Source organism: Rhinoderma darwinii, chromosome 1, assembly GCF_050947455.1.
Source record: "Rhinoderma darwinii isolate aRhiDar2 chromosome 1, aRhiDar2.hap1, whole genome shotgun sequence".
In the NCBI taxonomy this organism is placed as follows: Eukaryota; Metazoa; Chordata; class Amphibia; order Anura; family Rhinodermatidae; genus Rhinoderma; species Rhinoderma darwinii.
In genome coordinates, this window is record NC_134687.1 from 170,123,107 (window position 1) to 170,136,623 (window position 13,517).

Below are 13,517 nucleotides of genomic sequence, written 5' to 3' on the forward strand. Positions count from 1 at the left end.
TTTCTAGCACACTGCTAGCTTGTAATATTATGTGTAAGGGTCCTTAAAAATTGTCAGTTGTATGCATTGTCAGACTGATTTCTAGCATGTATTTGATAATCCGGCATAGATTTTGATCTGTAGTACAACATCAGACCGCCAGATTGAATACCGTTGTAAAATAACAACCTGTGTTCAATGACCTACACAAATTACAGTGAAGAACATTGGTATTGGCGCACAGCCAGGGCCCCTAAAGAAATAATCACCAACATACATAGCAAACCCCTAGACTACAACCCACAGAGTGGATGGTTGAGTGGGGAGGATGTGATATATGTGATCAAATAAGTTGAATGTTCAAAAATGTAGGCTGTGTGGATGTTAATAAATGGCGGTTCGTGGATAGACAGAGAAAATGAATCCGGAGTGCTGCGTATAAGGAATTGATGATAATGACTAATGTAGATGGTGACGGGGAGGGGAGGGGGGTGTGTGATGTTATATGTGTGAAGTCTGATGTGGCCACAATATAACATTAATTTTTAGATCTATATTTCATGCTCTAGTTTTTAACAGCAGTACTGTGTACAATTTTGAGCGTCTTGTGTATGGGGTTAAAGAGGCTCTGTCACCAGATTTTGCAACCCCTATCTCCTATTGCAGCAGATAGGCGCTGCAATGTAGATTACAGTAACGTTTTTATTTTTAAAAAACGAGCATTTTTGGCCAAGTTATGACCATTTTCGTATTTATGCAAATGAGGCTTGCAAAAGTACAACTGGGCGTGTTGAAAAGTAAAAGTCCAAGTGGGCGTGTATTATGTGCGTACATCGGGGCGTGTTTACTACTTTTACTAGCTGGGCGTTGAGAAGAGAAGTATCATCCACTTCTCTTCAGAACGCCCAGCTTCTGGCAGTGCAGATCTGTGACGTCACTCACAGGTCCTGCATCGTGTCGGCACCAGAGGCTACAGTTGATTCTGCAGCAGCATCAGCATTTGCAGGTAAGTAGCTACATCGACTTACCTGCAAACGCCGATGCTGCTGCAGAATCATCTGTAGCCTCTGGTGCCGATGTGTCCTCGCTCGTCCGACACGATGCAGGACCTGTGAGTGACGACACAGCGTGATCTCTGGAGAACACGGCTGTGTCTGCACTGCCAGAAGCTGGGCGTTGTGAAGAGAAGTGGATGACACTTCTATACACAACGCCCAGCTAGTAAAAGTAGTAAACACGCCCCGATGTACGCACATAATACACGCCCAGTTGGACTTTTACTTTTCAACACGCCCAGTTGTACTTTTGCAAGCCTCATTTGCATAAATACGAAAATGGTCATAACTTGGCCAAAAATGCTCGTTTTTTAAAAATAAAAACGTTACTGTAATCTACATTGCAGCGCCGATCTGCAATAGCAGATAGGGGTTGCAAAATCTGGTGACAGAGCCTCTTTAAAGTTAGAGTTATAAATGTAATCGGTTCCTCTCCCTTGTGTAAAGAAATGTTTCTTATCTCTGCGCATGCGCTGTTGTCCGTAAATATAGAGTGAGTAAAATATTATAGCAATCTGAATTTGTTTGTATAAAAGATACAAAATATGGACTGCTGGAATGTGTGGCGCTACGCTGCATATTCATGTGTTATGATATGATTTAATGTTGTAATGTTTTGAAGTTAATTAAAATGAATTAAAATACAGATATTGTTAGACACGGGGTCTTGGAAATGTATGTACCCCTACTGTTCCCTACTCCCACACACAGTTTATTGGTTTGCAGTAATAAATATTAGCAGATATATTATTCTCTATTTTATTGGATAAAGAATTACAATTGTTATTTTTGTTTTTACACATGCAGGCAAGTGCTATAGTACTGCCTAAATGTTATTTTTGAAAATGTATGATGTTTTAAAAGTAAATGGTTGCAAGGTATCTAAAAGATAAAATGTAGTTTTGTCAGGAGAAGGTCACTTTTGTTCTGAGCTATTGCGTATTACAGGGGGCCAAACTAATGCCCCCAGTTAGAGTGTCCAACCTTATTATGTTGAGATATGCAGTTTTGAACCCTGCTACATTACTTCCACAATTCCAAAAAGGAGGGAGTAGTGATGAGACTGATCAGGTACAATTTTGTTTTGAATCAATGAATTTGGTTCTATAAGGTCTACAAAATGTGTATGAGACCCCAATGAGTAATAAAGATTAAATGTGTAAGAGAGTAACCCAGAGTTTGATTTTGTCTGTGTAGATGGTTCCAGATCCTTCCAGAACGGTAAGTATGGCACCAGGTGTACTCTGCTGTAGTCACTCAACATGAGTAGCAGACCATCCCCACCAGCAAATCTGCACAGAAGGCCGAGGTGACGTCACTCAGAGATGAGTCTTTAGATGGGAAGGGATTTAGATGGGAAGGAGGTGAATATTACCTGAACATTATTAGTTTTATACCAGATTTTAGTAAAAATAATTTTTGTTTGTTTTTGTATTAATCAGGTATTTATAGGACCTGGTAGGGGTGGGATTTACAATTGTTCTGGATTATCAGATGAATGTGGAAAATAAGACTTTTTTAAATAGTTTATCTATATGCAACATGGGTTTTCAATGTAATTTTGTAATGTAGAGATACTTCATCATATATAGTATGTACAGCATACGAAGCACGAGGTAAATCATCCAGAAACCACTCTCACCTTCTTGTTCTTTTCAAGAAGCAGAGCTGGAGGTGCTCGATGAGGCTTGTAACCTGGCAAAAGGTAAGACGGCCAACATTTACACTGACTCTAGGTACGCTTTTGTCATCGCCCGCGATTATGGGCCCATTGGTAGTAGGACCTTTGTTGGATCATCGGGTAAGCTAATTGAGAGCGTAAGAGATGACACACCTGGCAAAGAGAGTATGTGTAGCCAGGTATCGGTAAATTGGCTTGCCCCTAGGTTTCTAGCAGCCTGCGTGATATGTGCACGGCATGACATAGGCAAAACAGCAAAGGTACCTATGAGAAGTGCACCCCGACCAGATTACCTGTTTCAGCGACTGCAGAACATACGACTACCCGAGGTAGATGTGTATGAATATGTGCTCGTATGTGTAGACCTATTCTCAGGGTGGCCTGAGGCCCGGCCAGTATTTTCCCCACTGCAGAAGTTGTGTGTAGTGACAGGGGAATAGTTTTTAACCCAAGTATTGAACTGTTTTTTGTACATGATTAAGATATCAGAAGGTCTCTAGATGTTATGCCAAAGTTAGTTTGTTTGATAACAGTATTCAAGAAGTTTGGGAATATTAACTCCTTAACGCCGAAGGACGGATATATCCGTCCTCAGCAGCTGCTAGTTCGCGCAGGAGGACGGATATATCCGTCCTGTGATGGCGCGGGTACTGAGACTGTACCCACGCGATCAGCGGCAGGAGCACGGCTGTTATACACAGCCTGGCTCCTGCTGCAACTGCCGGAATCGAAGCACGCGCCGATTCCGGCAGTTTAACCCATTAAATGCCGCTGTCAATAGTGACAGCAGCATTTAATGTGTTTGACAGAGGGAGGGAGCTCCCTCTGTTACCCGATCGGCGCCCCCGCAAACAAATCGCGGGTCGCCGTCGGGTTTCCATGACAGCCGGGGGTCTAACAAAGACCCCCAGGTCTGTCTTCAGCATCTGCCTGTTAGGCGATGCCAGAGGCATGACCTAACAGGTTGCCTGTCAGTTTTACACTGACAGGCAATAATGCTTTGGTATACGAAGTATACCAAAGCATTATATATGCGATCGGCACATCGCATAGTGAAGTCCCCCGGTGGGACAAAAAAAAAAAATGTAAAACAGTTAAATAAAGTTTGTGAAAAAAAAAAAATAAAAAATTACAGTCAAAGTCAAATAAAACTACTTTTTTGGCCCAAAAAGTGGTTTTATTCAGTAAAACGGTCAAAACAAATCACACATACACATATATGTTATCCCCACGATCGTAACATCTTGACCAATAAAATGAACATATTAATTAAACCGCCGGATGAACGGCGTCCAAAGAAAACGCGAAAAACAACGTCAAAATTCTCTCTTTTCTCCCATTCCCCCCATAAAAAATAAAATAAAAGTTAATCTATAAGTGCTATGTACCCCAAAATAGTACTAATGAAAACTACACATTGTCCCGCAAAAATCAAGCCCACATACGACCACATCGACGGAAAAATAAAAACGTTACGTCTCTTGGAATGCGGCGATGCAAAAACAAGTAATTTTTTTCTAAAAGGCTTTTTATTGTGCAAACGTAGAAAAAACATATAAAACCTTTACATATTTGGTATCCCCGTAATCGTGCCGACCCATAAAATAAAGTTAACATGTTATTTATGCTGCATAGTAAACGGTGTAAATTTATAACGTGAAAATTAATGCTGGAATAGCTGCTTATTTTCAATTCTCTCCTAAAATAAAGTTAATAAAAGTTAATCAATATGTTATAAGCATCTAAAAATGGTACAATTACAAAATACAACTCGTCCCGCAAAAAACAAGCCCTTATACGGCTATGTCGACGGAATAAAAAAAGAGTTACGACTCTTGGAATGCGACCGTGAGAAAACAAAAAATAATCCTTGGTCATTAACGTGCAAAATGGCCCGGTCATTAAGGGGTTAAAGAGGCTCTGTCACCACATTATAAGTGCCCTATCTCCTCTATAATCTGATTGGCGCTGTAGATAACAACAATGGTTTTTATTTTTAAAAATGATCATTTTTGACAAAGTTATAAACAATTTTAGATTTATGCTAATTAGTTTCTTAATAGAGAACTGGGTGTTGTGAAGAGGAGTGTATGACGCTGACCAATCAGGGTCAAACACTTCTCATTGTTCTAGCCCAGCGTGATTGTGCAGTGAAAGAAGCTGGGCTGGAACAATGAGAAGTGTATGACGCTGATTGGTCAGCGTCATACACTCCTCTTCACAACACCCAGTTGGTAAAAGGTAAAAACACGCCCAGTTGTCTATTAAGAAACTAATTAACATAAATCTAAAATTGTTCATAACTTTGTAAAAAATGATCGTTTTTCAAAATAAAAACCACTGTTGTTATCTACATTACAGCGCCGATCAGATTATGTAGGAGATAGGCCACTTATAATGTGGTGACAGAGCCTCTTTAACATAATACGAGTTTCTTAATGGACAACTGGGCGTGTTTTACTTTTTGGCCAAGTGGGCGTTGTACACAGGAGTGTATGACGCTGACCAATCAATGTCATACACTTCTCTCCATTCATTTATACTGCACATAGCGATATAGCTATATCGCTATGTGCAGCCACATAAACACACTATCATGTTCCTGCAGTGTCCTGACAATGAATATACATTACCTCTAGCCAGGACGTGATGTGTATTCAGAATCCTGACACTTCTGTAGCGTCTCTGTGATATTTACAACAAGGCAAGCGTAATCTCTCGAGATTACGTTGTAACCTGTCATTTCAAACGAGATTACGCTTGCCTTGCTGTAAATATCACAGAGACGCTACAGAAGTGCCAGGATTGTGAATATACATCACGTCCTGGCTGGAGGTAATGTATATTCATTGTCAGGACACTGCAGTAACGTTATAGTGTGTTTATGTGGCTGCACATAGCGAAATAGCTAGATCGCTATGTGCTGTGTAAATGAATGGGGAGAAGTGTATGACGCTGATTGGTCACTAATTGGTCAGCGTCATACACTCCTCTGTACAACGCCCACTTGGTCAAAAAGTAAAACACGCCCAGTTGTCCATTAAGAAACTCATTAGCATAAAGCTAATATAGGTCATAACTCAAAAATACTTTTTCTAAATAAAAAACACTGCTGGATAGGGAACTTATAATGTGGTGACAGAGCCGCTTTAAATACTGAGGTTAAGTTTTATGTAAAGTTCTAGACCAGCATGCCTTAGCATTGGACTATTGGAGGCATGTGTCAGATAAAAGGTACAGCAGCGGGAAATTCCCATTTAAAAACATTTTTTGGATGTGAAAGGAAAATTTTAGAGCAGAAAATTCTGTGCAGTATATATAAAAAGAAGAAAAATCAGTTTGTATGTATCACTTTTAGTTACTGCCCAATGTGAATGTTTAACATAAATATGTCATTGTTAATGGTTTTCATCAAATTAATTATCTGATTAAGATCAATTAATGATTATGCGATGAAAAAGATTGTTCTCCACAGGAAGTGTCCAACTGGGAGCAGTAGGCGTGAAAACCAGATTCTAACAGAATGTGAATGGATAAAGGAAGGTAAACCAGTAGCACCCAAGGCACTGTTGATGGCACTTGCATTGATGGTATGTTGCCTCACATATGCTCCAAGATTGCAAGGATCAATTTGGTAAGATTTAATTGGTATGTCCCAGGTTTTATAGCTGTTGCTGCTAAATTCTGTTAGAGCAGTTTGATTTGCCTACAGAACAGTCCTGGCAGACCGATGCCAACCTTATCATCATACCCGCCCCCCACGAAGAGACCTTGAGAGGCCTTCCCAGGTAATAAAAATCAGAGTAGAAAAATTGGTTTGAGACACTTGTCAGATAAAACGTATGGTATCTGTGAATATTTTTGTGGGTAGGAGATGTTACAGGTAATCAGCCCAGAACAAGGTACAAATCCTGCTGAAAAGTGTAACACCAATAGAACATTTTTTATATTATGTAGATATTATCACCAGATGAGCATTGATTTTAACAATTGATAAAGGTTGAGTCCCCAGCAAGTGGCAGTAAACATGAACTAAACGACTTTTAACATGATGAACTCCATCACTGAGATGCGGCAGGCGCAGCCTGAGCCAGTACAATCTGCTTGTCATGAACTGAAGGCAGTGCCACAATTCTAAGCAGCCATGCAGATAAGCAACTTGCCGGTTGAAGAGGATTTAGATGCGGAGGGTTTTGTGGCAGTCACAATAATCTGTCTACGTGGGAACTCACCCCAGGCTCACAGTATGAGGTGCAGTGCACAGCCCGGTGACGTATACTAACAAGGAACAGTGACTGACAGATGAGAAGGACCAAAGACCAAACTAAGTCCTGTTGACATTAGCAATTGTCAAAGTAAAATAAAGGCCAAAGAGCTGAGTGAACCTGTCAGCAGCATTCAAGTGTTTCACGGTGTAAAATAAGTGACCAGGAGGAGGGTAATAATAAATCCCCCACTGGACACACCCATACAATCTGACTCCATAATTGTGTGGGTTACCCTAAGGCCGGATTTACACGAGTGTGTGCGTTTTGCGCGCGCAAAAGGTACATAACAGCTCCGTGTGTCAGCCCCGTATGATGCGTGGCTGTGTGATTTTCGCGCAGCCGCCATCATTATGACACTCGGTTTATATGTTTTGTAAACAGAAAAGCACGTGGTGCTTTTCTGTTTTCATTCATACTTTTTACTGCAGTTGCGCGAATCACGCGCGTCACACGGATGTGCTTTCGTGTGCTGCGCGTGATTGTCACGCACCCATTGACTTCAATGGGTGCATGATGCGCGAACAACGCACAAATATCGGACATGTCGTGAGTTTTACGCAGCGGACACACGCTGTGTGAAACTCACGGACAGTCTGCACGGCCCCATAGACTAACATAGGTCCGTGCGAGGCGCCTGAAAATCACGCGTGTTGCACGGACGTATATCACGTTCGTCTGAATAAGCCCTAAGGGTGACAGTCAGTGAAAAGCAGAAGACAAAAGAAGAAGAGGATGATAATGTACAGGACTTGTCAATGAACTGATGGGACCCAAACCTGAGGGGGTGATAGCATGAGATTGGTGATAGTATTATTTTATTAGTTGAGGCCCTATTGTCTGAGGTTTATAATTATAATGTATGTAAATATGCCACGGTACTGTAAATTACAACCTAAGGTGATTTATGTGGAGTTATGAGGTGAAGGTCACTGGTTGTTGTCACTCATAAGTAAGAAGTACATGGCAGCAATGAGAGCCCTGAGGTTATGTTACCTGGGTGTCTTTGGGTTTGAGGAAGATGCTGCCCACGACCTGTTATATCTGCAGGGGTAAAGGTCCCATTAGGACAGTAAGTGACAGTGCAACACAATTCTTATGACCAATACATGTACCGTGGCAGGAGAAGTTTGGATCATTGCAAACATTAGTAGGTTTAACAGTAAAGGAAGCATATAATACAGAGAAATTAGTGGAAATATTTAACAATATTACAGATTATGATGTTTTGAATGTAACTTCTGAATTTTCTGGATAATTAATATACAATAGTGTGAGATGTTTTGAATGCAGCTCAAGGGGCATGTGCCAAGTAGTTGGCCCAGCATGTTGCCATTCTATAGACCTTTTTGGCATTATGCAGGTCAAGTATGCCATAGAGCAAGAGTGGCAAGATTGTTTGCCATGCCTAGATCCCTCTAAATAGTTTGAAGGTATTGGGGGGTGGATAATGGGTTGCTCTAGAGTGTCCTGCAGGGTTGTTTTATTATGTATATAATTATATTTGCTTCTGAGCTTCATATTTTGAGGCCTACCAAAACTCTTGCAATGCTTCGCATCAAACGCTCAAATAATTACCCACCAGCCTGGATCCTTTGATCAAGTATATTTTATGAGTGAAATTAGTATGGGTTAAGTAAGTCCACAATGGGGGATAAGCCCTTCTTTAAATACCTGAATTGGATACAAAATGTCCTCAAATAAATAAAAGGTGGGAAATGTGAAACTGATTAAAATAATGTTTAAATGAATCCATTTTGTGCAGCAGCCATCTTGTCTGGAGTCCCCATCTTGGTTCTTTTGTAATGATTAAAGAGTAAAGTCATTGCTCCTTTAAGACAAGTTTGTATGTTTCTAAGTTAAGTTATCTTTAACCTTGGTTCACATGCAAGGCTTGGACAGAAGGAAAAGGGAGGGAGCGAGATGGGAGTGGGAGACATGCTCAAATATGCATGTGAATATGTCTCCCCCATCTTAAAAGAACGATCTATTATATCCTTGCCAAGAGAGATAAGCCACTTGCAACCCTGATGTCTGAAAAATTATAATAATGCATTTAAAATATATGTCTGTAATTGTCTGAATTTGAAATATTGTCACGTTGCCTCTGATTGGTTAACCTCAAGCCTACACCCCTTTTGAATTATATTATTGTAATTGAGTTTGTCAATAAACCTCAGAGGAGTATTTTGAGCATACCAGCAGCGTCTGTGTGTCTAATTCCTCTCTTGATATATCGATAAAACATGATTTGAAACTGGATTAATCACTGGAGGGCAGGTATTGGTTGACATACCCGATACAAATGTCAGTCTAATATATTTTGGCTCATGATGGCGTCAACAAAGGGGTTGTCCATTTTTATTTTTTTTTAAATCTATTTGTAGAATAGGAAATCATACAGTTTTCTAACATACATGTATACAAAATTCTGCTCACATTTATTATAGTGCATGAGACCCCTGTCACAGTAGAATGGTATAGACCACAGATTAGTCCTGTGTAATGCATTCTATTTTAGAACCTATAATACCTTCAGGCATAAATACAAAACATAATTAATAACTAAACCAAAATATGTCCCAAATTAAATAAACAATTTAGACCAGTATAGTCTAAAATATAGTACTTTATTTTATTCCTCCATAAACATGGACACCCCTTCCCATAATTATATACAAAAATATAAAACACAATTAAAAACCATGAACACTTGTATAGACCATCAAAATTCCAACAAGAACCATGTATATTGTTCTTTGAATTACAAGCTATGGTAGCATGCAGAAAAGAGGAAAGAGTGTCTAGAACACAATGTCTCCACTATTCAGCCGTCCCATGTAAATAACTGGAGGGTAGACATATCTACACAATGCTCAATAGCAAAATAGGGAGAGGCAGATTACCTGTTACTGGCATAATGGACGATGAAAATCTCTAAAGAGACACCTCGACGCGCGTTTTGCACCCTTCATCAGGAATGCGTTCGAAGGCTAACTGAATATGACTAAACATAGCCTCAGTCATGTGACCCCTAGCATTCAGCTAGCAACAGGGTTACATGACAGATATGTGTTGGGGCAACACAGAGGTGACATCCATGGACTAAGTGAATAGGTGGAATAATGAAAACTACTTCACTGTGCCTGTATTTACGGTCTCGAGATGATTAATAAAATAAGACTGTTTACATCAGTGTCAGGCTCCTCGGTTCCGTTCGACCTTTCCGTCGGAGGAACCGATGAACGAAAAGCTAAATGGAAACCATAGCTTCTGTTTTCATTACCATTGCCTTCATAGTCGACTACACTATTGTTTCCATGAAAAAAAACTAACTTTACAGAACGGAAACAAACGGAAACCAACAACAACTAAAGCATTACCAGTGAAATCAATGGTGATGCAACCGGAGGCTATGGTTTCCGTTTGCCATTCCGTTCATCAGTTCCTCCGATGGAAAGGTCGAACGGAACCAATGAACGGAAGCCCAACGCTGATGTGAACAGGCCCTAACTACCTGTCTCTATGATGAAATGTTTTTCTGTTTTTAATTTAACTTTATTAACAACATGACAACACACAGAGGAGACAGTGAGAGGAATGCAAGAGCTGCTCAGACACTGACAGACATGATTATGAGATGTTGCTGTAGGTAGAAATAATTTATAATTTCTGCTCCTCGATAATCTGCTATTTACCTGTTATATACCCGGACAGTGTTACCTGAATGCCAGGGGGTCACGATGTAAATGACATGACTGACGCCATCTGTAGTCCAGTCAGTTATACTTTGGATGCATTTCTATGGACTAATCTGTGGGCTATGCCATTTAAAAAAATTTAAGACAGAGGCAACTTCACTGATATAAGAAAGGTATGTGAGCAGAATATTAAATACATGTATATTAGAAATCTGTATGATTTCCTATTCTGTAAATAAATTAATAGAAAAAATAAAAAGTGGACAACCCCTTTAACAATAGAACAAATACACTGAACAAATATTGTGTAATCATTACTTTACTTTACATTTACTCTACTTTACATTTAAAGTCGTTACAGATTAATTTATAATAAGTTATCATTTATAATAACAAAATGTATATTGCTTCCAATAAGTCATCAACAAAATAAATTAAAAGTTCAGAAAAAGAATGCACGTTTGTTTTGAGCTTGGCTTAATAAAAGTTATAACATACCTCAAAAACTGAAAAAAAAAATAATATTTTCAGTAAGACTATATACACACATGCATTTTTTGATGAAGTTTGAGTTGCAGTTTTTGACACAGTTTTTTTTCCGTGTCTCGTGTGCAATTGCCTCATCTGAACTTGTCAACTTAATCTGTATGGAAGGATTAGATTTATTAGAATCTGTTCACACTGCAGTCATGGCTTCCATTTTTACAGGATCCATGCCAAATATGACAGATTTTATGATCCATTTGATGGATATGTTATGATTCGTTTTCACGTCAAAGACTTTTAATGCATCTGTTTTCCGTTTCTTTTGGTGTTTTTTTTATAGCTAGAATAGTGCAGTATGCTACACTATTCTAACTATCAAAAACCTAATAGAAAAGAACTAATGCAAGTGTGATCAGACTCTATCACGATCGTCGTCACTCTGGTTAGAGTATTTAGTAAAGCTGTTTGATAAACCTTCGTTATAACCTTTTCAGCAATGGGCGACCTATGGCTGGGGAAAGCTCCTTCACGTTTGTCCAGCTAAGTGACTCTACAACAGGCAGAGATGTGAATATTCCCCCTCGTTTTCATAAGAAACAGAACTAGGCTTCCGTTAATCTTTTTCTATAATAGCAGATAATACTTTTTGGCAAAGAATACCTGAATTAATGCTCCAACATCTTCGCTGAGTTTGTCATCATGTTTAAATTCTACAGTCACCGCTTTGTCAGAGTCCACAGCAGCCATCTCTACATCTGTCGTGTTGTTCATATAGATAGCACCAAAGAAATCTGTGGCTCTGAACCCTGGGAATCAGAAGTAATTTAATTTGTCACCTTTTTAATAATCTATGCATAAATCAATAGTACAAGCGAATATGATAAACTTGTAAACTTTATGATATATCGTAATAGCGAAAAATGTCTCTTTCTCCGCTTACCAGGATCCTTTTCTCCTGCCCCTCCAAACTCTTCACTCACTCTGAATTTACTGCTTTTTCTATCTTCTCAAGACAAGACTGACTATTAGTTTACTTAGGGATCAGTTTACAGCTGGTCATAGAAGTCTATGGAGAGGGGTGGAGGGATCAGAGTGAGAGAGAGGCAGAGAGTCACAGACACTGAAGCAGCTTGCTAGTAAGTGTTATATCTCACCCCAGTACTGGATTCATAGCAACACTGCTCATTACTGCTTTATAATCTCCTCCATGCTGCTGCTTTTATACACTCGAGTCACATTATTATGATCACATCCTACTTTCGACATCGGCAGCGAGTAGCCCATGAAGGAAGTGATGTGTCGTCGGCTGGCTTGGTGGGTATATAAGGTGTGTGATAGGCTGTCTGAACACATATCACTCGTTGTTGCCATGGATAAAAGGGGCGATTTATCAGAGTTGCAAAAAGGGATGATTATTGGCTTTCGGGCCAAGGGTGGCAGTATTTCTCAAACAGCGCAGTTTGTGAACTGTTCGCGTGCTGATGTTGGAAGTGTATCGTGAGTGGACAAATGGCGCCATTAGGAATAACCGACGTGGAAACTGCGGAGCACCACGTGCCATTGATCTGAGAGGTGAACGTCGGCTACGAAGGTGCGCGAGGGCCAAACGACATGCTACAGTGGAGCAGCTCACCATGAAAATCAACCAGTGGGCTACTAGACGTGTGTGTAATACAACAGATTAGCGAACCTCACTGTTTATGAGGCTCCGAAGCAGACGGATGGTCACTGCTCCTATGATAACAGAGGTGTATCAGAAAAAAAAAGGCTTCAATTTGCACAGCAGTATCGGAATTGTACCAAAGGGTTGCCTTCTCCATTGAGTCACGTTTTCTGCTTCATTGAACGGATGGACGTTGGCGTGTCAGGCGATAAACATCAGAGAACAAACACCCTGCAACCCTTGCTGGAGGAACACAAACTGGTGGCGGCTGTGTTATTATAAAGGATCTGCCAGACACAGCTTCTGTGTCGACGCCCATGGGTAATCAGTCTGCACCTGCTCCTAAGTTTGAGATTGTGACACGATCTTCTACCAGTCAGGCTGGGAGGCTCAGGAGTGGAAGAGCCTATCACAGCCTGGCCAGACGGAGCTAGCTCCCGCCCTCTGTCTACTTATACCTGCATTTCCTGCTCCTTTGCCTGTGATTCTTTTCTGTTTCCTGGCTCTGCTGCTCCTGCTATGATTATTGACCTTGCTTCATTTTTGACCCTGGCTTTACTGACTACGCTCCTGCTCTGCGATTTGTACCTCGTGCACTTCTGGTTTGACTCGGCTCGTTCACTACTCTTGTTGCTCAATGTGTTGCCGTGGGCAACTGCCCAATTTCCCTTAGCTTCTGTGTACCCT

The 13,517-nt window shown here is 40.3% G+C and overlaps 1 protein-coding gene across 3 annotated transcripts in view; it reads right to left on the reverse strand.

Moving 5' to 3' along the window:
• The window catches only part of SEC24D (SEC24 homolog D, COPII component), a 153,457-nt gene that overhangs the window by 12,316 nt on the left and 127,624 nt on the right, over window positions 1-13,517 (reverse strand). For all 3 annotated transcript variants that reach the window (XM_075860586.1, XM_075860587.1, XM_075860588.1), the window contains exon 17: window positions 11,828-11,973. In XM_075860586.1, coding sequence (XP_075716701.1) covers window positions 11,828-11,973 — 146 coding nt within the window. The remainder of the gene's footprint in view (window positions 1-11,827; window positions 11,974-13,517) is intronic.